At 44.0% G+C, this 24,804-nt stretch overlaps 1 protein-coding gene across 2 annotated transcripts in view; it reads left to right on the top strand.

The window, feature by feature from the left end:
• LOC128737755 (SH3 and multiple ankyrin repeat domains protein 1) overlaps positions 1 to 24,585 on the top strand; it is a 368,045-nt gene extending 343,460 nt beyond the window's left edge. Inside the window, exons 9-14 of one of the 2 annotated variants that reach the window (XM_053832458.1) lie at positions 10,484 to 10,678; positions 11,263 to 11,689; positions 11,753 to 11,954; positions 12,016 to 13,284; positions 20,998 to 21,437; positions 21,496 to 24,585. In XM_053832458.1, the coding sequence (XP_053688433.1) occupies positions 10,484 to 10,678; positions 11,263 to 11,689; positions 11,753 to 11,954; positions 12,016 to 13,284; positions 20,998 to 21,437; positions 21,496 to 22,300 (3,338 nt within the window). In that variant the 3' untranslated portion in view covers positions 22,301 to 24,585. The remainder of the gene's footprint in view (positions 1 to 10,483; positions 10,679 to 11,262; positions 11,690 to 11,752; positions 11,955 to 12,015; positions 13,285 to 20,997; positions 21,438 to 21,495) is intronic. The other variant, XM_053832460.1, reaches the window with a different exon arrangement.
• The last annotated feature ends 219 nt before the right edge of the window (positions 24,586 to 24,804 follow it).

The raw sequence follows: 24,804 nt of genomic DNA, 5'->3' as shown, positions 1-24,804 counted from the left end.
CAAATTCCTTCGGCAAGACGACTGTCGCCAATCGATACGAATCATGATGGCTCGAGAATGCTTCGACCGCTCCAAATCAAAGTAGGTTGTCCCTAATTGCCGACATCCTTTTCGTGGAAATTAAGCGGGAATGCAGCGATTTATTGATTCATCGATAAAACGCAACCCCCATTAGTTACTGCGTTGTTGTTTAGTGGTAATAATGAGTCGGCTGAAACAAACACGAATCACATATTGACAGATTCAGTCATCGTAGGTTCTCGTGATAAGCGTTTATTTGTGCAATAAAATGAATTCCTTTGTTATGATTAGGACTCGCAATCTAGTACGTTGTTTCACAACAATCTGGAATTCAATTTTTGGAGCAAAACGTCAGTTGTTTACAGTCGATCAAGTGTGACGGCGACGCCGAAGTAAAGTATTTTCTTTTTTCTACTCAACACTAGGACTAGAAAATCTGCATAGCAAGGTGTACTTATTGCCGAGTGGAAATATGCACTACATCGACGGCGGCCGGCGGTAGTAAACATATCTTATCTAACTTGTGACCACTTGTGTCTGGAAGGATGGAATAATTGTTCTTGTACTCTGTAACCGATTGATTCCTATCAATCAGTTACTACCTGGTAGCGATAGAATCAACACGTTTTAAGCGCCGGTTGGAAAACATTAAAAGTGGTGAAGAACTGTACTCGAACAGTGATGTTAGCGGGTAAATATCTAGTTAGATAATAGTAAAACGGAGAGCTATACTTATTCTGTCGTTACCAGTTTTTATGTAATAGGTATAAAATGTGTTTTTGCAGTTTGTTTGTTCATTAGGAGGCAAATAACCAGCTTGAAGTGCTTTTATACGAGTGTCTACAGTGAAACTAAAATGTTACACAGTTTTCTTTGGAGTTTTACTCTAATATAGAAACTGCGAGAAACTTTTCTTAACTTATTTTTCTACATTACATTGGATTCTGACTTGCATTTTCATGAAACATGTTTGTGTTACGATGCTTGTTCATGAATTGTTGAGGAAAACGAATATACCTAGACAGATGTGATTATGACAAGCATACATTATGGCATTCGTCTTTATGGCTCCCGTTCATTATGGCAAACGTACATTATGGCGTTGGTACGTATGACAAACGTTTGTTTGGCTACCGTATTTATGGTTCGCGTCCAGTCACCCAGGAAAATCGATTTTTTGCCCAAAACTCAAGAACTTAATTCGCCAATAGTGATGAGCCACGAATATGCACTTAGATTAATGCGCAATATGCCACAATAGATGTCTAGTAGTGGTCGCAGTGGTTTAGTCTCCTACAAAGAAAAAAAACTCTGTATTTGATCCACACATAGTTGCAAGTAGTCGCAGTCAGCAGTACTGTTGATGATGTTATATATTTTGACGTCGTCGGCGTAAAACAGGCGGCATCCAGATGGCAGTGTAACAGAAAGTTCGTTGATAAATAGCGAGAACAAAAGCGGTCCAAGGTTACTCCCCTGGAGGACACGCGAAACATTTGTAATCACTTCAGAGCAAGAAGTTTCGATCGGTTTATCGAATAGGATCTGGACCAGGAGATTAGGGATGTACAGACTCTAAGTTTCTCCAGTTTGCTTAGCAGAATTTTGTGGTGCACTCGACCAAATGCTGCCTTCAGATCAGTGTAAACAGTATGAACTTGTCCACCGTTGTCCATTGTGCGAACGCATAGTTATGCAAACTCGGTCAAATTTGTCGCAACAGATCGCTTGGGATAGAATCCATGCTGAGCAATTGAAAAAATGTAATTACATGAGCAAAAGGGTGCCTGATTGACAATCTCAAAAACTTCTGACAGCAACCTAAGGATGTGAGGCCTCTGTAATTCCGAACGTCTCACTTGTCTCGTGTCTTGTGAACAGTGAACATAAATGAGGATTTCCACAGTTCTGGACATTTGCTCTCTGGCAGTGACCTGTTAAATAATTTCGTAAGTAGAGCAAGCAACACCTCTGAGCACAGTTTCAGAATGGACGCTGGAATGCCATCTGAATCAGCAGCTTATGAAAGCTTTAACTTTTGGAGTGCAGACACGACGATGTGTTCACTAATGTGAAATGCTTCACCTCTCAAAAGCATCACTAGCTTAATCGTTGATACCAATGGCGACTTGATCAGGTGAGGCAGAGCTTTCGTTGAACGAATTCATAAAGTGTTAGACAAAAAGATCGCACTTTACACTAGCAATGGCAGACCAGTTTCTATCTTCTTAGAATTCACAAAATACCCAAATCGCCTTGGATTTCTGCACAAAGAACATATCGCACGGAAAACATTTCGCTGGTACAGAAATCTGTTGAATTTCTTGTAGTCGCTACTCGCACGGTGGAAATCCTGTTTTCTGTAAGGTGAGAACGATTCTGATAGTATCCTAGAGCTCGTGCACTCAGTCGTTTTAGTCTACGTAGGTGACTGTTCGACCAAGATGGCCTTTGCACGGTGCTGTTGTCTCCAACTTGGAACTCAGTAATTAGTGCTCTGCAGTTTCGGGACTATAATCAGCCTCAGCAGCATTCATGAGCAAGTGGACTCAATCGGTGCAGGGGTAAATAGATGGCACCGACAGTCGCAACTCAACGAGGCGTAGCGATTCTAATACATAGCTGCTCTACAGAATCGGAAACCGGCGTAGGATTAATATAGCTGTTCCAGTGAGTTGAAACAGCAATCAGAACACCCCTACCACGGGTTGTTATACTGTTCGAGGGGTTTCAATCGGATCAACAAGCCATGTCTCGGTCAACACAATAACAACGTAGTCGCACTCGCTTGCAGCCAAAAAGAATGAATTTACCTTTGTCCGTAATCCACATACGTTTCGGTAGTAAAAGCGCATGAGGTGGTTATCTTCCACATTGTGAGTTGCACAGCTGCATTGTTCAACACCAAAGTTAAGGTACCTGTTAGATAACAGCATGATAGTTGAGCATGATAGTCAGGTAGTTGAGCTATCACGATGGTTGTTAGTTGCAAACCATCATCACCGGTACCAAGCACAGAAACAAAACGGCTCTGCTGGCAGGAACTGATTGTAGCATCGACGAAACAGCGATGCTCGACTGTGCTGGTTTCCATTATACTTTCTGATGTGCGTTCCGTACGAAAAAAAAATCTGGACACAAAGCCCTTGTGCTCAAAATCTGAACCAGAAAGTTGGACAGACTTTCGTCCGTAAGAAGTGTGTTTTGGGAGGATTGAGATGTGACCATAAAATGGGGAACACCGAAGAGTAACATCGACCGTGCCGAAGCAAGAAATGAACTGAACGAAATACCTGTAAATTATACAAAAAACCTACTGTGTAGAAGATCGGTGTGCGTAATTTTGGGTGATAAAATTTATGTGAAATTTGACTACAAAACTCTTCCTAGTGAGCAATTCTATATCGTTCGCGATTACAAAAGTTTTATCTATTTTTATGCAAAAAATTCGACAAAAAAGATGTTTTGGCAAGCGATTTGTGAGTGCGGAATGTTTTCAAAGCCATTCGTGACAACTAAAGCTTCTAATTCTAATTCTAATTCTAATTCTAAAGCTTATAGGTTTTACTTGAGTTTTATAACGGTTGCGGTATTAATTACGCAATACCAAGTTGGTATAAGTCGAAACAGACTCACACCAATAGACAAACAGCAATAGAATATGGTGTACTTATACAACATTGATCTTATTGCGCTTACTTCTCAAGTAATAATTCTATTTTATTGCGGTAATAATCATTACCTCTGAGTTTATTGTGGTATTACGCAATACCAAGAAGATACGAGTCCAAACACACTTATAGCTAGCTAGAAACCCGTAATAAAACTGTTAATAAAGCAAATTTATTGTGGTTGCTTATATTACCACGTTAAAACTTGTTGGTTGCACCTCGTCTCTTATAAACTTACCAAGAGTGTGGCGTAGCAATACAAAATGGCGCAACAATCAAAATTGATCTTATCGCGGCTATATTGCGGTCTGTTAGTTTTATACAGCTATTAAAACGGTAACACCCCGACCAAACAGTTTTTTTGCTGCTATTATGAAGAATACCAAAGTTCAAAACCAAAATCATTTTTTATGCGAAGCCATATTGCCATATTCTAATATTTTGAAATTGAGATTGACTAACTGAATATTTTCAATTTGGCAAAACAACTAGTTTTTGAAAATTGCAAAATTTCAGTGGCGTGCTGATTTTATCGACCTATCATATCAATATGCACGATGAAATTAAATGGGCACATGCTGCAAACCAACGAAATTGCTTAAAATTTAACAAATATTCTATGGGATATTTTATTCTGATCGCTATAAACCAAATCGTTCAGAACGATTTGTCATATTTAAACTTATTTAGCTTTTGTTAAACTTATTTAGCTTTTGCCAGAAAAGAGAAAAGTGAAAAGCTTTTTTAAATTATGGCGATGGCTGTCAAGCAGCGAAAGGTTAACCGGCGTTATTGCTGCTTTCGGCAGAGCGTGATACGACTACTTGAGCTTATAACCTGATTCTATAACAGATTTATTGCAAAGTGTGAGCTGCAGAAGGAAAGTTATTATTAATTGGTTTTCATATCACAGGAAGCACCTAGAATGTTTTGATTAGAAATTAAGATTGAAAAGTTAAGTATATTTATTATATTACAACTATTTTTTCAAAAATTGCAAAATTTCGATAGCGCGTTAATTTTACCCAACTATCATAAGAATATGGCACGATAAAATTTAATGCGCATATGCTGCACAACTATAGAAACGGCTGACTAATTATTAATTACTAGTTGAACCCGAATCTAACGATCTGAAAAATATAAATGTCTGTTCAGAATTCAGAAAACTGCGGATACATTCCATTGGCCAGTGTTTGCGAAGATGTTTTATCTTTGTATTAATTCTTTGAGTTCTTATATTGCATAATATAGCTTTAAGATATTGTACATAAAAGAGTCATAACCGGAAACTGAAACAAATAGTTTTTATGGTCGTTTTATTGTGCCCTTACTTGATCGTTGGATTCCAAGGACAGTTCAGTTACTGTTTCAAACGTTCCAAAGGTAAAATATTAATTAAATTGGCAACACACTTCGTTATGTTTTATCGCTATAACTGGCAACACAGGCTTATTGCGTTTCTGTCGTAACCTTTTTCGTGACTTCGTGCTAATAATACAAAAACGTTTTAAAAAATTGCTTTCGTATACGAACGTTATTGCTTTGTCACAAACGACTAAACAACCGTCTAAACATTCTTCTGATAATAAAGGATACACTACGCTTCATTGACTATGAAATTTCGGCAAACCGGCTTTGAAAATGCAAATTCATTTTTTGCTGAATTTCGTTACATTTCTTCTGAAAAAAACGGTTATTGCTAGGTTTATTTACTTTACTCGATTGGTTCCAATGGTGAAACAGCGCTGATGATACAATTTGACAGTTTATCTGTCAAAAGCTAAAAACGACTGTTTTTAGGATGGTTCGAAACACGACTGTTTCAGCCGTCGTGTCCAGTAAGGGAATGCGCGCACAATAACTGAATAAAAACATTATCTCCACTCCACTGTGCTGATTCTATAGGCGGGTAATATGGCACTTTTGTGTGAGTGGCACTGAACCGTCTACTGTCTGCCGCAAACCGATTCATATGATCGGTGTTAAGTCAGACAGAACCGAGTGGCAAAATTCTGACTTCGAGAAAAACGCATTCAAAGTTTGCTGCATTCGAAATCATCTTCTAACTCTGGCTGTTTGCAACATTTATGCAGTCTGATTAAAGTAAAATGTTGCTAAGAAAATTCTTGGTCGTTTGCTATCATTAACTCATTTTTTTAAATTTTGCGACTTGGTCCGGTCTGATTTAACACCGACCATATGATATCGCGACAAACAATAATCGAGTTGAGCAGGCGAGTAGAGCAGTCGAATCAAGCAATCGAGTCAAGCAGTTGGGTCGAGCAGTCGAGTCGAACAGTCAAGCCGAGCGGACAAATCGAGCAGTCTAGTCCAGCAGTTAAATCAAGCTGTTCAGGCAAGCAGTCCGGTCGAGCAGTTAAGTCGAGTAGTCTAGTCGAACACTTGAGTCGAGCAGTCGAATTGAATGGTTTAGTCAAGTAGTCGGGTCAAGTGGTTAAGTCGAACAGTTCATTCGAGCAGTCGAGTTGAGCAGTTCATATGAGCAGTCGAGTCGAGCAGTTGAGTCGAGTAGTTTAGTCGAACAGTTTATTCGAGCAGTTGAGTCGAGCTGTCGTTAAATCAAGTAGCTGAGTCGAGCGGCTAATTTGAGAATTTAAGTCGAGCAGTCTAGTCAAGCTGTTGAATCAAGCTGTCAGTTGAGTCGAGCAATTAAATCGAGTAGTCCAGTCGAGCACTGGAATCGAGCAGTTTAGTCGAGCGTCAAATCGAACAATTGAGTCGAGCAGTCTAGTCAAGCAGATGAATCATGCTGTCCAGTCAAGCAGTCCAGTCGAGCAGTCGAATCGAACAGTTCAGTCGAGCAGTTCCTGTAAGCAGTTAACACGAGCAATCAAATCGAGCAGTCTAATCGACCAGTCCAGTCGAGCAGTCTAGTCAACCAGTTGAGCAATCGAGCAGTCCAGCAGTCGACAGGTGAGGTGACTGAGAATACAAACCATTGCTACGAAAGCATGACGTCATGTCAGGGACCTGTTTTTAGCTACCGTTAAGCCTCTTATGACGTCCTGTCAGAGACCTGATTTTCGGTACAGACATAAGCCTCTTATATAAATACTAGCTGTAACGCCCGCGCGTCGCCTCGCGTCTAATTGAGAGCTTGGAGGTACGCTATGTAACGCTAACGCTATGTAATGTGGGTGATTATTACCACAAAATTACATATCGCGCCCCTTGTTTTGGCGACAGACATAAGCCTCTTATATTTATGATAAATTATATCGGATATTTTATTATGACCGCTATAAACCAAATCGATCAGGATGATCTGATAGTAAAACTTTAACTTTTCTTCCAAATGGGAAACTGGGAGTGGACACAGACTAACGATTGAATCGCTTGGTTTTCCACATAACGTGGAACTGCTCTGTGATGCAGTTGAAATAATACTTGGTTATTTTGCTCAACTTCAAAGGTTGAAAATAAGATCGATTTAGGGCACAGAGGATCGCGAAACTCGCCGGTAATTTTGAAAATAAATCCTAGTGGGCGGTTAGCTCTTGAAATGATACATTTATGGTGGTTCCTGAATGTTAGCTCGTTGTCTAGTAGCATACCCAGGTCTTTGACACACATTACACGGAGGAGGCAGTGCAGTGGCCCGAAATTATGTAATTATATTCGATTGGCGCATGCTTTTGGTGAATTGCACTTGTCTATACTTAACGTCAGTTCACAGTTGCACATCAGTTCACAAAGATATTCAAGTATGCCTGTAGTTCCACCCAATCGCTTTGGCACGTGATAATTTCAAAGGTTTTAGGATCGTCAGCATAAAGTAAATGATAGTCAAGCAAAAGCGCAACGTTGCTCAATCTAACAAAGAAATTAGGCGGGCCCAAGTTTTTGCCTTGCGGGACTCTAGAACGATTGCAGAAGCAGTTGGAAACTTTCGGACTTTCGGAATGCTGATCACCATAGCATTGCCGAATTCTTTGCCACTATCGACTGGATTGATGTTCTCGACGGAAACGATACCGACAACGCAGCCTAGACTCTTTCACACATAATTGGGCACACAATCGATCGTCATGTACCTAAGATAGTACATTCGCCAAACAGTAAACCTTGGTTGACCCGCGAGCTTCTTATTCTAAAAACGGAAAAAAGAGCAGCGCTTAGGACATACTCCAAGCTTCGCACCCTTTCGCTGCGTGGGTATAACATAAGATTGAACGATGTATACAAACGAACCAGCCGGGAATGCTATAGACGACACGTATGCAGAATTCAGCGTAATCTGAAGTTGAAACCGAAAACTTTCTGGAAGTATGTTAGCGATCAGCATAAAGAATTGGGCCTTCCCTCAACCTTGACCCTGAATGGTGAGGTTGCTTCGAATCCTCAGTATATCAGTCAACTATTTGCTGATAAACTCGGGCGAACGTTTTGCGATGAAGTGATCCCAGACGACCACGTTATTCAGGCTGCCAACAATGTTCCGCTAATGACTGCGAATATGCTGGGTTCTCTTAACATCGACGAAACAATGATCTCTAGAGCCGCCTCAACGTTAAAATCTTCGACTAAAGCCGACCCAGATGGTATCGCGTTTTGTTTTTTTAAGGCAGTCATTTGTGACCGTTAATCTTCCTGCTATATTTCAATAATGTCAACCACGTTCTTAAAGGCGCTCGTTTATGCTATGCCGATGACCTGAAGATTTATTTGAAGATTCGCTCCAATGTCGATGCAATCCGTCTTCAACGAGAGCTTGACACCTTTATGGATTGGTGTAACTTTAACTGCATGCTCGAGAATCCTGAAAAATGCCCCATTATTTCTTTCGCCCGAATCCGTCAGCCAGTGATTTTCAACTACAAGCTAGATGGTACTGTAATCCAACTTGTCGACCAAGTGAAGGATCTCGGCTTTATCTTGGACAGTCGTTTATCGTTTAGACGACACATTTCCTACATTGTGGGCAAAGCATCCAGAACTCTAGGATTCATCTTCCGCATCGCTAAAGGCTTCACCAACGTGTATTGTTTCAAGGCATTATACTGGTTCCATTGTCCATTACCAAAAAGGGTATGGCCAGGATTGAGTCGATTCAACGCCGCTTCTTACGTTTGCGCTCCGTCATCTACCTTGGTGAGATCCGTTCCGATTGTCGAGTTCCGAGAAACGATGCCGGTTGATCCATTTGGAGACACTTTAGGTGCGAAGGAACGTCGCAAGAGCTTTGTTTGCTGCTGATATGTTGCAGGGAAGAATCGATTGTCCTGCTATTTTGGGTACGATTTATACCATTTCAACGCACCAACTATGGACAAAACAGTGCTATGACCGGAGTACAGCGAGTCTTCAATAGAGTTGTCTTTGATTTTAATCTGTCACTTGAAACTATCCGCCGCAAACTTTTCTGTGTTTTTCTCTATCAATGACGTTTAAGAAAATCTGTGTATATTTGTAATTTTTTGAATAATAGTATAAGAAACCATCATTAGGACAACTGTAGTCTGTTGATGTTGAATAAAAATAAATAAATAAAAATAAAACGAAACAGTAGATCCTACTTTGACACATAAACTGCGTTTCGTTATGTAAAATCTAAACCAGCAGATGGCGTCCGTAATACACCCAGTCGCTTCATTTTTCTTATCAGTATCCTGTGGCCTAAACTGTCGAAATCAGCTTTCGGGTCTAGATAGATAGTATCGGTTTGAAGGTTAGAGTTCAAGCTTTCCATATAGCGAGAAATAAATTGCATCAAATTTGTCACTAGCGATCTTTTCGGAAAAAATCAATGGTACTCAGCATCTTTGGCTCGAGCAGCACGTTCCTCGCCACTGCCAGTAAATGTCAGAACTGCGGAATTTAATACTCCATTACTACCCCATTAGGAAATTTTACTAAGTTCATCCTGTCCCGTTCCAACAATTACGCTTTGTTTATGGTTTTCTGTTTGACATCTTATTTTTCACTTTTCAAGAACAAATTAAGCATGCCTGTTTCGATCCGGTTTACTATCTATTATGCCCCCTGCCTCACAGTTTCTTCTCACACAAGAAATAAAATTCAGAAAACTTTTTCAAATACCTATAGTTCGGTATAGAAACACACAATGAATAGTAGAACTATTAAAAGGTGCACGTTCTGTGTAAAAGCACGTATTAGTGTCGTTTTATGAGGTCATTATTTTATTGCTCTCAAGCATACCATACAGCAGTTTAGCTATTAATTCATATATATTCTCGTTTATACAATTGCCAGTTCGGCAAATGATGTCGTAAGCAGTCAACGGATTTTTCTAGCAAATTCTGATGAGCTTATCTGGCTCAGGATTTCATTCTTCTTCAACACAAGTTCATTGGTGGTTTGTTTCTATTCATTCGTTGATCATTCCAACCCAAAGGGCATTCTGTTTAATGTATCGATAAAAGTAATCGCCATACACACCGTACCATGTGGCAAGTGGCACGGAGACTGTGCGAAAACAGCTACTTGATTAGCTTAGTGCAGTCACGTGTACTTTCCGGCTTGCGTTTCACTTCACACTGATTACAAGTCGCACCAATTCACTACCAGCCAAACCATAGAGCGTTTGGGCTATTAAATGTTGCAAACACAATACGTTAGGATTCTGATTATAATGATGATGACGATAATTGCTTGGAAGAGATGATGATGATGATTGAACACTATTCTATGACACCGTTGCGTTGCTGCTGTTGCACTTTAACTGCGACACGCAAACCCCCCCACAAAAAAAAAAACAGAAGAACGATCCATCAAACCCACCCATCCCAAAACTATTCTCTACGCAGTCCCGTTCCGCGGTCCACCCCGCTACAACCCACGGCGCCGTTCCGGGCTCGGTTGGGGCTCAACCTTGTCGCGCATTTACGGCGGTCCGCCGTCGCCCTGTCCGTCCGAACATCCCTTCAGCTCGGCCAGCTCCAGCCTGTCGGAGGGATCGTCCAGCCATCGGAGCCACGAGGATGATATCAGCATCGTTACCGGTAATGTATTCACTTAGCGTGTAGTCTCTAGCCTCTAGAACTAGAACCGTAGGTTTCTTCTCCGTTAAGGTCCGTGCGCGGTCGTTCTCGATCTCGGAGCAGGGTAACAAATCAAAAAAAAAAAATTAAAAAATAAAAAGCTAGTAATGTTAGTCCAAATTTTGCATTGGAAAGTGTACTAGTGCATGATTCGTTAAGTGTATGCTCAACTTGTATGTATTACTAATAACCAAGCATTTTATATGAATGTGTTTATTTTTTTCTAACAAAATCATACACTGGTTGTTTGCATTAAAATATCAATCATACATTTAAACATCATGCAGCTATTAAAGTAAAAAGGAAAACTGTAAACAATGGAGGAGTGTGGTGCCTTGTCGACATCGCGTGTCCCAGCCAGCGCTTGAAACTCTCAATAAATTAGACTCTTAATAGGACTACTTCGCCATGTCGACAGGCAGGCCACGTGCCCATCAATTAACTGCTCCCAAGGGAGGCGTAGGCGACAGTGACTCTCATGTTTATTTCTACTCTTTTCTTTTTCTCCTACGCCGGTTCACTCTGGTTATCTGGGCGTCAAACAGACAAGAGCCTCGGCGACACCAGCGACATCATCAGCGATTCGTCCGGTGTTGGCACCAATTCGGATAGTGCAGCCTGCTCGATCGGTCATCCCAGCACGACCGTGGTCTGCATGGAAGGCTACGATGCGGGACTGTCCGGTCACATCAACATCCAGCCGGGTGACGTTATTGAAGTGGTCGGTTCGACGGATTGCGGCCTGCTGGAAGGATTCGTCCGTGGGACGAATAAAACCGGTTTCTTCCCTGCACACTGCGTGCAGGAGGTTCAGTTTCGGCAAAAAAGTATTATCAATGTATCGACCTCTACGCCCCATCATATGTATGTGATTAGCACCGGAAACAGCGAGCTGCCGGAACAGCAGCAACAGCAGAACCAGCAGCAATCCCAGCAGTACAACAGTCAAACAGCTCCCAGGACGAAAAAGGCGTAAGATTATGAAACTATTAAGATCTTTAAATAGAAATAATAATTTATGACTCACGCTTCCAGTGTCACCGGTGAACCACGGAACGTGGTCCTGCACCGGGCAAAACGAGGCTTCGGTTTCATTCTTCGCGGTGCCAAAGCGTCCTCCCCGCTGATGCAGCTAAAACCGTCGCCTCGCTGTCCGGCTCTGCAGTACTTGGATGACGTCGACCCGGGCGGTGTTGCCGACATGGCCGGCCTGAAGCCGGGCGATTTTCTACTTGCCGTAAGTGTTCACCAATTCTAGCCACCGGAAAATAAAACTTACGCTCGTATTTTCCCCCCAGATTAACAACGAAGACGTCACGTGTGCCTCGCACGAGCACGTGGTCGACCTGATTCGGAACTCCGGCTCGCTGGTTTCGATGACGGTCATCACGTTACCGCAGAACTTGGTCAATTCAATGATGGAGAGTGCGATGAGTGCCAGCGCCGGTATCGGCGCCGGTGGCGGCGTTGGCGGTGGCGATGGTAGCCAACATTCCGGCTCCGGTATGAGCACACCGGTTTCATCTCGTCAGTGTTCGACGCTTCCGCGCCGGATGAACGGTGGCGTGGCTGGACTGGCAGGTTGCAAACTGCCGGCTCCGATGCCACCGCGACGCGATCCAAAGACAACACTTAGTGTAGGACGAGCTCGTGCCAAATCGATGGTCGCCGGGCTGGAGGGAGGCGGCGAGAAGGATGACGATGATTTGGGCAACCAGACCAAATCCACTTCGGCCGAATCGATCCACCAGCAGTCCCAGTCGGCTATCAGTACACCAACCCAGGGCGGACCGGGAACACCGATACAGCCTCGAACGGCAAGTATCAAAGCGCGGCCCACCTCTAGTCGAATTACGGCTGCGGAACTGGAAGAATTATTCCAACGACAGCAGGGTGCGGATGCAAATCGTTGCTCAATGCTGATGTCCAGCTCTCGTTTCCAGTCTGGCTTTGAAAGTAGTGCCGCAACACCTCCCACCTCTCCACAGAAGGGACCAATCGTGTATGCCAGCGTCGCGGAAATGAAACGTAAAAAGTCCTCCAAAATCGGTACGCTAAAAGGTCGTCCCATTCCAATCCCGCAGGTCGGTTCCGATTTGAAGCGTACCTTCCACAGCACACCGGACCTTGCCACGGCTGGAACCGTTTCGTCGGCAGGCAGTTCCGGAACGCTTACTCCCTCGTCCAGCTGGTTCAACACCGTCGGTCACAAGGGCCATCGATCTCAAGACGACGTCCACAGCCTACACATGTCAATGCAAAGACTGAATCTCCCACCACCAAACCACCCGCCACCGCCGCCACCCATCGGACAGGTTGTCAAGGTGGAAATCTCCCGGGGTTCCGAGTACGAGTGTCTCACCGCACTGCAGAAACACATCCAGCAGAAAGCCAAACAGCAGTCGAAAATTCAGGACTCGGAGATTATGTCCAGCTTTAAGCCCGCCTCGAACGCCAAGCTGTACGCATCCCCGCAGGATATTCGCAATGTTGGCTATCGGACCACCAGCGTCACCTCCAGCAGCAGTGGCAACAGCAGCAGCGGTAACAGCAGTACCGGAACAGAGGTAAGACTTTGTTACATTTTTTGTCACTAGATTGGAAGGAGGAATCCTACAAACAAAATTTAAAGAGCATCATACAAGTTGCTTTCATGAATTAAATGCACTCATTTTAAGGCATGCGCCATTCTCTCCATTCAAATTTATTTTTCAACTGCGTAAGTTGCATGCAAAAAGCGTAGGCATTCACGCAGTGATATTTCGTGCTGTGCTATCCTGATGCTTGATGTTTATGCATCAAACGCGGCACGAAAGTCAGCTTTCATAGAAAACCATTTTCTCTGACAAGTTTCGGATAACTGAACCGTACGCCGCCTTAAAGTCTATGAACAAATGGCGAGGTTGGAAGTTGAATTCCCGGAACTTATTCTCTGCCGCAAAATGAATAGTTGGTCTGATATGTCCCATCTCCATATGATAATTCAATTTCATCCACTTCATTACACAGTAAACATTTTCATATGCATACCAGAGTAACAAATGAGTTATATGTACTTATATATACCCTGAAAAATCGTGTCTGATGCACAAAACTAGCATATGCGTACTAATTTGGAGGCCATATACGTACTACAAAATATACGTTAACAATTCCACTTTATGAGTCTTTCTATGCGATAAGAACCGACTCAAAGCGGTTAGTTGTATAATGATATACAATTCTGTACTGGAAGTCGTAAGTCAATCACTTGTTATCGTCAAATACGACGGAATATAAACTTGTGCGCGTTTCATAAGGCTATTTTTACGATCCTGAATTTATAAAAAGTCAATAACGATAACTTTCGTACATTGATATACGAGTTGGTGTTTGCTGGGTAGCTTGTCATCCTAAGACATAGCCTGGAGCAAGCTGACTCGAATGTGGGCTGCCGCTCTTCCATTCCTTGGACATTCTTGTGTACTCGTCGCCACAGCAACTGTGGGAGTAAGAGAAGAGTACATTGCAGGCGACATTGAGAACGGTGAGCACACAATAATTCTCACAGTCCAGCGCATCGTGTTTCCTACTCTGGTAGGGGTAGCTCTTCAGTATCCCAAAATCTATTTCGTCGATCGCATATCGATGTTTCTCCAGCTTCACCCGCTCTAATAGTTTGGTCCTCAGGTCGGCTTCCATCTCCATGATTGGTAGATATTACAGGTCGATCATCCGTTGTTAGTGAAGATATCTGGTGGAATATGTGTATCGAGTCGATGTGTTTGTATGCCCCAACTTACCAACCCGCCGTCGAACTTGATCAAGTAATAGGAGTTGGATTTCTTCTTTGAGTCCAGCCCAACTGTGGAACCCAAATGCAGCGATAGGTCCTTGGTTGTCTTGAAGTACCTCAGCACTCGTTTCGCCTCTATCCAGTCCCGGCTGTTGGGTTTGGATACCTTCCTTCCCAGCAGTGATATGCTAAGGCAACAAAGGTGTTACCGGGTGTTGACCCCAACGTACAGCAAACTACCAACCAAGCTTCGGTACGACTCGTTGGTAGGCAGTTCTTCTTCCTCCTTTTGCTTGACGTAGGTAGAATCGATTGGAATCTTGGACGGCTTGGTATTCTCATGTCGGAACCGACTGATTCAACACTTAGTGTCCGTCTTGTTTTTCTATTGAACCCCATCTTCTTGAATGTACCGACAAACCTGATGTCAATGTGTTGTACCAGCACCTTGTTCCGACTGGAAATTGTCAGGATGGTTCAAAGCGTAGATTTACGAACGACGGGAGCTTAAACCTCGTCGTAGGCCGTTCCGTATTTCTACGTCTTATGTCTTATGCGACCAACCTATCTTGTCTGGCCATTTCTGCCTTGCTTCCTACGGTCGCCCTTCTAAGTGATAGAGATACTACCTCCCACGTTCAGTGTGTCCCGTAGCGACTGCAGCTCCTCCTTCAACGCGTTAAGCCAAGTTTCTGCTTCCGAGCACTGGATTGCCTCGGAATAGTTCCTGGACTCGCTGCTGTTGTTGCTGGTGACCCCGATGATCTGTCCGTAGCGTTTTGACTGGACTCCATTTGTGGATCTCGTCGACTGTCGTGGCCCAACATTGCTCAGCATGCCCCCTAGCAAGCCCCCTGACAACAGTATCGTCGCTCTCATCGCCATCCTCATTAACTTCTTCCTCACTGTCGCGTCGTTGTCGTTCTCATCATCGAGCCTCTGTTCTGCGGTTGGCTTCAGTTATTGTAGTAAAATTTAATCGTGTTCTTCTTTTGAACTTGAAGCTTTCGATAGGCTCATCGTGATCCCCTTCAAATCCATGCTGATGTATACTTTCCGGGTGGGTTTATTCAGTTTGTAGCCATTCCACAGTTCGTATGGCGCAACTGGGACGGATCTTGATGGTGATATATTTTGAAGATACACAGCCGAATAGTTGGCACCGGCTCATCTTGACCAAATACCAGTGTCGTCGCTTTGCTACCCCGTTTTACTACGGACTGTAGAACGATCGTATCTTCTCGCTGCTGTGCTCGCCTCCTGGATCAAAGCGTTCCACTTTTGGTTTGGTTTGGCCGAACTGCGCTTTGACCGCATCGACATATTCATGAATTTTAGTCGCTGCTTCCGGCTTCTCTTTCCATAAGAACAGCGTGCAGTACCTTGAATAGTCGTCGATGATCGTCATAAAGCGGATTCCGGGGCTTACGGATGATACATTCACCGGAGCGTACACGTCCGTATACTTTTCACCGAGCTCAACGGAAGCGAGATGAAACATGTCACACTTGCCGATGGGCACCGAGCTGTAGTCGAAGGAGAACGAAACGGAATTGTAATTTTCCTCTTTCATGGATGATGATGGCTCTCCCGGTTTTATTGGGTTTCAGTTTCGTCATATTGACCCGGGCAAATTGCCGGCAAAAGTGGCAGGCTGGCGATTTCCTCCTACCCTGTCCGATCTTCATCGCCGAATCCGTCCGATGCTTTACCGTTTCGCGGATTCGTCCAGGAGTTTGTGCTTGAAAGGTTGTGTGTCGAATGAACTTGAAAGACTCGTCAAGATCATCGCGACTATGAGTTTTCCTCCAGCTTTTGTCCAGCATTCGTAAGGCTGCTGAACGGTTTCTCTATGGCGTAAAAGTGCTCCACCGTATTCTCTCTATCCGAATGACGTTTGTCACAAATGCGCTTGAACAACGAAACGTTTAAAGTGAGGCTCACCTTCTGATCATGGTTTTGGCTTTCCAGGCTTCTTCGCGATCTTCGACGGACGAATCAGCGCATGTGGATTGTCTTCGATCAGCAACCCTGGCCTTGACAGTAGCTTTGGCCTTCGCAGTCGGTTTCACGCGTGGTTCCACTTAACGCCACAAGTCCTCCCGCACCATGAGGAAGTCCCTCTTGAAGCACCAGCTTGCGTAGTTTGAATTTAGGGAATCAAAAATCACGAACGCACAAGAGACAAAGATATTACCCCTACTTCAGAATGTTGCGCCAATGTATAATGAAAGTTTGTCACTATTGCATGAAAGTTAGGACAAAGACAAGTTATCGTAGCTGTTTATCGTGGATACAGATGTTTCATGACAAATATGTTGCCATTCAGGTGTTCATTACAGTATTGCTTCCACCTACCAGTTACCTCATGATTGTCCGTCAGAATATGCCATTCTTATCCCGACATATTTCGGCTCACGGCACAGAGCCTTTGCGGGTTCCGTTCAGTTTCTGGAAGAAATTTCGCGTTTCCAGCCGCTCCAGCTCTGCACATTGCTGTTCTTCCAAGTAACGGGTTTTCTCCCGGAAGATTTGGTTTCACTGCATCTTCTTCTGTTTCTGTCTTTCCACGTTTGGACGAGTGGCACTGCGCATCTACCACTTATATTCATCGTCAAACCAATCGTGAACCAATGATTCCACGTCACATGCCCGATAGAGCTCTCCGCTACCGAGGCTGGCGCCAGTACCGAATGTTGTTCACAACGGAGAGTTTTGGGCACATCTAAACCATCACTAGGTAGTGATCCAAAACAACGTTAGCGCTAGACGCGACGTCGATACCGTCTGAGAAGTGCCGACAGTCGATCAAAACGTGGTCGATCTGTGATTCTGTCTGATTTGGTCACCTTCAGGTGAACTTTACTAAATCATACGCTGCCTTGAAATTTATAAACTTGGTTTGGGTCTACAAGTTGAATTCGTGAAACAGGGTGAGGATCTGTCGCAAAGTGAGCCTTTTGTACATCCCTCTCGAAGCCCAAAGTGGAATTGGCTGGAGTTAACTGGAACATTCGCCTTGGCGGACGAAAACGTGCGTGTAAGAATGTTTTTAAGTTCTTTCTTTTTTATTTATCAATTACTCCTCAGTTTTCGTGACAAAATTTTTGAAGTAGATCTTACGCTTCAGATTTGCCTAGAAATTCTCGATGGGACGCAGCTGGGGGACGTTGGGCGGGCTCGCCGGCTTCGATATTCAGCCGCTCCATTTCCTCGGTGAAAAGTATTCGGACCACTTCGGGTAGTGGGACGACTCCAGATACGGCCAAAACATTGCGTCTTCGCCCTTATGGTATTTCTTGGTGAACGACGCAATTTTCGGCAGGCACTTCGTACTATAAATTTTCCCGTTCACGGCCAGTCCGCAACGAAAGAAGAGCGGCTTTGATATCCCCTTCTCACTGATTATCGGCCACAGCAACACCTTCTTGTGGAACATGGTGTGTGAAATGTACTTCACCTCGGAGCTCACTCCCTTCGTGGGAGAATAAAAATGCGAAATGCCCTGCCAGTCTATGTCATCCAGGGTGAAATAGGTCTCGTCGTTCATCACCACCGCCACATCGCGATTCGTCGGGAAAATTGTCTTGACCATCTTATTCAGCGGCTGCCGCTGCGTCATTGCCTGCAACTCCGAGACCAGTGCACGGGACTACCGCTTCCTAACATATATGTTGGGGACAATTTTCGGACCACTCTTTTAGCAACGTCGCAAATTTGATTGGACAGAGCTCTAAAGCTGTAATATATTTGTTTAATTAGATTTTCATATTTTATAAATGTTAAGCCAACTTACAATTTTGGTCTCCTATGTTTGCTAATCTGCCTACCAACAAATAACTGTTAAATTGCTAAATTAGCGATGAATAATTCGCAAAGCTAATTCTTCCTTCTTCGCGTGGTGTGTAAGAATGGATTGAGTGAACAAAATGCGCTATAATGTATCGTAGTATAATAGTGACGTTCGGCTGTCACCGACGTGAAATGAGTATCACTCCAGTAATGTCACTGCATTGGTCTGTTAGGCAAAGGCGTAGTGCCCCTAACATTCCCCGACCCATAACGCGGGTCACAAGCCTTCTTGCGTCCAGCGTTATCTAACTTCTCCTCGCCTGAGCTGGTATCCTCGATGCCCAACACAGCAATCTTCGTGGCAGGTCTTCGTAGCACTCCGCTACCAGTTTTGACGAAGGCTTGTCGGACTCGTCCGTCGAGTCCCTTCGTAGCAGACAATATTTTTCCTCGTAGCCACCCATTCCGGTTCGACTCGTCCACGACGAAAACCAAGTCGCCTACTTTCAGCTGTTCCGGATCTTCCACCCATTTACTGCGACTGGCTATTGTAGGAAGATACTCCTTTATCCAACGGTACCAGAATTCATCCACCAGACAACTCATTTGCCTCTAATTGCTCCTCGTCGGTTCTGCGCGTTCCATCAAGGGCTGTGGTCGCTGTATTACTCCCTGTGAGCTTAGTTGGAGAAAATGGCGCCCATATGTGGCGCTGAGGGCGGATTGAAAATCCATTTCGTGTTAGCGTTAGTGAAAACTTCCGACATCTGTTCGTTGATGTGTTTTATCTCTTCCTCGAGTTCTCGGCTGGCGCCGACGAAATTCGTACCGTTGTCGCTCCAGATTTCCAGTGGGGATCCCCTTCTCACCAGGAAGCGTCGAATAGCCTTCTTGCAGGAGCCCGTGGACAGTAAGTACACTATTTCTGGGTGCACTGCTCGTATAGTGAGACACGTGAACAATGCGACCCATCGCTTCACGAGTAAACGTCCCACCTTGGCTTGCATAGGGCCGAAGTAATCAAGGCCGACGAACGAAAACGGTCTGACGAACGGGCTTAATCTCGCTTCCGGAAATGGTGTCATTCGAGGAATACATGGCTTCGCCTTCTTCACCTTACAATACACACACAATCTCACCAACTTACGAAGCTGGGTGCGCAGAGATGGTATATGGAACCGCTGCCTTATCTCGTTGGTTACTGTTTCTGTATTTCCGTGAAGATATGCCCTGTGATACTAGTCTAGCAGTAGGATCGTTAGCGGATAAGCTTTTGGCAGAATAATTGGGAACTTTGCTTCAAAAGGCATGAAACTAGCAGCACATAGTCGAGAATCCATACGAATCACTCCACGTTCATCCATAAAGGGGGATAACTTGTAGATTCGGCCTGATTTTTCGATCTTTGCAGACAAACCTCGCCCAGCGATTGTTTTCAACAGTTTAACTCCTTCCGGAAAAGCATATTCTTGTACGAGACTCCAAACCGTATCCTGGGCTTTATTCAGCTCGTCCTGCGTTAAATGGCCGCGTTGCAGTTGCTTTCTTTGTCGCTTTCGTCGCATGTTTCCTGTTACTCGATGCACATATGCTAGTGCACGCTAAGCTCGCTCGAATTTAGAGAAACGATTCCACTCGATCAATTCGTCCTGCGATACGATGTGCTGCACCATACATGGTTTCAGTTCTTCTGTACTTTCCTCGGTTGCGTATTGTTGTGGCCACGACGCTTCGGGATCTCGCAAAAACATAGGACCGATAAACCAGCGGCTATCTGGGAGCAGGTTTGGTTCTTTGCCCCATTTCGTGGCCTCGTCTGCCACATTTTCCTTAGTGAGTATCCATCTCCACTCCTCAGCCTTGGATTTGGACAGGATCTCTCCAATTCTGCAAGCAACGAACTGTCGGTAGCGTCGATAGCCGGACATGATCCATGCAAGGACTGTTTTCGAGTCGGTCCAGAAAACTCTCCGGCTGATCGGCACTGTGATTCAACATCAACGTTTCCATAAGTCTGCAACCGGTGGTATAATAGTGACGTTTGGCTGTCACCGACATGAAATGAGCAGGAGTGTTTGTCACTGCATTGGTCTGTTAGGCAGAGGCGTAGTGCCCCTAACAATATATGTCCATGTTCGCCAGGTATTTTTTCACTGCTTGGCTTGTTGCACTGGCCTCCCGGCCAAGCACACGCAGCGATGTAGCCACTTTTCCCTCGGCCTTCCTCTTCAGCATCCTTTGGAGCTTCTTGTCGCTCACGGTTGTCTGATGCTCTGATTGTTGTCCAATAGTGCCAAGATGTTGTAGATGTCGGAACGGGCGTATCCGGCGTCCACAAAGTGCCGCACGATGTCCGTTTTCGACGTGGCGCGGCGGGGTACCGTTTTTTGATCGTGCACACTTCAGAACGGAGTAGCTTCACTGTTTTCACTATAACGGTTAGAGTTCGACTGATAGAGCTGTAGAACTTTTTTGTAAGTAAGTTAAATATAATTACCTTCCATAGACAATTTATGAAACTTAATTACCGGTCTTAGTTTTTTTTTATCACCATCCGAAAACAGTTCATTTTTAATGCATACGTTAAGTTTTATACAATTATGAATTTCATTATGTTCGACATCAAATTTCAAAAGAAGATTAAACATTTGCTCCATCTTGAGCACGGTCGTGTTAGTAGGCTTTGATTACAATAATTTGTTTATCTCTATAGGTTCGCAAAGCATCATCGCTGCGGTCCAACTCCAGCCTGGCAACAAGTGCAAACAACGTTACCACCGTTACCATCGGCGGTGGTGGCGGAGGTGGTGGTAGTGGTGGCACTACCGCCGGTATCGGTAGTGGCGGAAGCAACCCCTACGCTCAACCCGGTCGGCCAGCAATGCAGCAATTGGCCCAGCCTCAAACCCAACAGCAACAGCAGCAGCAGCAGTCGCAGCAGTACAAATCACCTCCCCACAGTGCACCTCCACTACCTGATCCGGATTACAGTCTAAGCGAGTCGGACACGGAGGAAGACAACTCGGTTCGGTTGGTGCGCAAGAAAGTCAACGGAACGACGGGTGACAATGCAGGGTCCGGTAAGGGAACCAATGGAAGCGCCGGTATCAATCCGGGAATGGCCGCTGAAACGAGCGGAAACAGCAATACAAGGTTAGGTTTTGTTTGTTCTCGTAGTGAATTGTTATAACAGTTTAAGTTCAATTTTTAGTGGCAGCAGTTCCGGTTCCAGCTCAATCCCTCACTCGTTCTCGGTGGAAGAAATCCAGAAAATCCGCACCAAGCTCAAATCATCCAAGTCATACCCGAATGATTTTCTGCGACAGCAGAACCAATCGGCTGATCAAGCAGCTGGCATGAACAACGAAGATAACGGTGATAATAGCTCGTCCGGAGTCAGCAGCGACCAGGAGGTTACCGTTACTTGTAACGAGATTCCGGCACCGAATCCAAAGCCGACCGTATCGGCTCTCGATCCAAAAAAGGTCGGCTCACTGTTGGAACAGAAAAAGATGGCAGTCATGATAACCTCGTCGGTGCCTCTGGTCCGCAGTGACGAAGACGATGACGAGAGTCCCAGTCCACCGGCTACCGGTTTCCAGCGACACAATTCCCTCACCCGGAAGCAGGCGGCCACCATTGCGGCACAGCGTGCGAAAGCTAACCAGCAGAACATCCAACATCGGCACGCCGTTACGCTAGCAACACTGCCACCACCGATCGAAGCCGACTCCGATGAGGCCGATTCTGGTGCACTACCGGGCGGGGATGGCAGCGTTGGAGACGGATCGGGTATGGTGCTGCCACCTCCGGCTGAATTTAGCGATTCCGTTGGCGGAATGGCTGGACCAGGACATCCCCAACAGCAGCAGCAGCAACAGCACCACCATCATCATCACCAGCACCAGCATCAGCACTATCCGCCAGCGGCGCTGATCGGTGGCCACAATCCAAACTGCAAACGTGTCCGCATCGTCGGCGCCGTTCCGAAGGTCAATCGACTAAATAGTCAGTAAGTGAAAGGTTTTACACAACATTCTACACAAGTAGTTAAATCAACATCGCAGCAACGTGCCCAAGGACACGGTTTAAAAGTATCGATTTAGATAAGCTAATAATCGGGACTAAACTTTATACTGGCCTATTCTCTACATCTCAGAGTTTCTCAAAAACAGCTTTTATCGTTTTGAAGAGAAACCTAAGAACGAAATAAACGAATATACCGGTGAAACAAAAACGTACGTGGTGGTGCCTTGAGTGCTTGGCCCATTTTATCCAGCGATCCTTCTTCGGTCAAGCACCGCTGCACCACGCCCCCTGCTAAGCGACGATCACATTAAACGAGAAAGAAACACGCTCAAATGGTTGCCCACTTTTCACCCACAGCCGTTGTAGCTAAATCCTGAGCAGCTCGTGCAATCTACCACCAAGTGCGAGATCGTCGCCGAAAGCTCAAATCTTTTGAGGCGAGAAGCGCGCCTTTCCCTTCCAATAAGTAGCCAAATCCGTAACAAAAAACCTACAATCAATGTTGTGGAAAGGAGTTCCCTCCATCCTTCCTTGAGTTGTATAGATGTTTTGCCCCTCCCCCTGCCTAAGTATCATTGGTTGTATTTTCTAGTGCGTGAAAAACGTTCTTTCAAGTTGTTCATCGTAGAAAGTTAACAAATGGCAATCGAATGGAACAATCTGAGAATTCGTTTTCGATTTCGGTTCAATGTTAGGTACTTTTTAGTTGATCTTAAATCAGTGTACAGTGAAGTTTCGTTTTAATTTAGATTAGTCAAAGTTCGGTGGGATAAGTGATTATTATATTGCTCAGCACTTGATTGTTTAACAGAGGAAAACCCGTAGGTAAATGACGCACGTTAGCCGAATTTGATCTTTTGTAATGTTCTGCTTCTTTCTGAATACCTGTGCATATGAATTATTTCGAACTTTCTGTCTTTAATTAATTACATTAATTAACAAGTCAACAGAACAGTAGTAGCTAATGATAAGATTCTTCAACATCCACATATGAGAACAATCCACATTGGGAAATTTTTGTTTAAAAAAGCACTCATCCACTGGTTGTTATATTACTGTTGTAAATTTTCTTCCCTTTGCACCATTAGGCAGATAAAAACTAGTTTGTAATGACAATTACGGTAGAGTGATTAAGCGGAAGTAGAAGCAGAAGCGGAATGGTCTCGAGAAAAAGACACTTTTTGTTGACTCCCCAGTTGTAGTTTGCAGTTTTTTACTCTTTGCATAGTGGAAAGCTAAAAATTCGTCACCTATCTAAAAAGAAACAAACAAACAAACAAACAAAGTGTCGTCATAATATTTAATGCTAACGGAGTTTTAAAACATTGCAATTATCTTGTCGTATAAGCAACATGCCCTACACACACAGACTCACTCACAGAAACACACACACACACTCACACAGATAAGAAACAACAACAGCCATTTAGTATGATTCGTATGAAACGTAAGCGAAATTTTACTATTAAACATAATAATAGAAAGAAAACGGTAAACTTAGAGAAAACAAAACGAATAGAAAGCAAATCTGTCCGTCAGTAAAATGTGAAACAAAAAAAAATCTATTTTAAAAGCAAACAATCCAAATAGTTTTCACCGAAAGCACTCGAAAAAACCATATAGCCGAATATAATCGCCGCAGTCCGAATCCTAAACGAAATGCAAAACGTAACACAATGCAATAGCCTTTTGTAGCAAGTTTAGCAACAAAATAACACATTGAACGAATATTAGACAAAACGACAGTAACCGCATTTAGCAACTCAGCAACAGCAGCAGTCACACAGGCATTTTAGTCAGCATTATAAACTCAACCCATAATCAAGATAATAAACGGTCACCACACGCAACGCAACAGTATAGGAAATCGAAAAATAGGATGAGAGTCAAAAACAAAGAAGACACAACCGTACTGAATTAACTAACCCGCCCACAAACAAACGCATACACACACACATGCACCGACACACACACACGTACACACACCGAACACCCACAAACATTCACAAACCAATCGATCGCTCTTGTTGTTGTCGTCGTCCCTCTGTTTTTGTGTACTCACAGTGAGTAGCGAGCATAGTGGGCGAAAGAAAAAAACACACACACGATCGGCAGAAGAGGAAAATTGAATTACATATATTCATTCACACAATCTAAAAAAACAAGCAAAATATCTTGATTCCGGCAAAGTAATCTTCAGCATGATCGATAATATGATATTACAACAGTAACTGCTATTATAGTGATTATAATAATAATAAAACACACAAACAATAAGCAAAGCTCTTGCGTGAGGCGTTGATTGAGGGAAAGAAATGTCCGTGGATTCCGGAGCAGAATGTACGTATACTTAAACGACAGGTAAGCTTATTTCAAATTTCCAAACTAACTCAGCTTCTTCTAGACTAATCTCAAGTTTTTAGTCTTGACCTTGAAATGTGGTCATACATATATATTAATATTTTTTGAAACGATGGTTCTACAATTGATG

The sequence above is a fragment of the Sabethes cyaneus genome, chromosome 2 (assembly GCF_943734655.1).
Source record: "Sabethes cyaneus chromosome 2, idSabCyanKW18_F2, whole genome shotgun sequence".
NCBI lineage: Eukaryota > Metazoa > Arthropoda > Insecta > Diptera > Culicidae > Sabethes > Sabethes cyaneus.
Note: the sequence above shows the minus strand (reverse complement) of the source record. Positions and strands in the feature narration are given on the sequence as shown.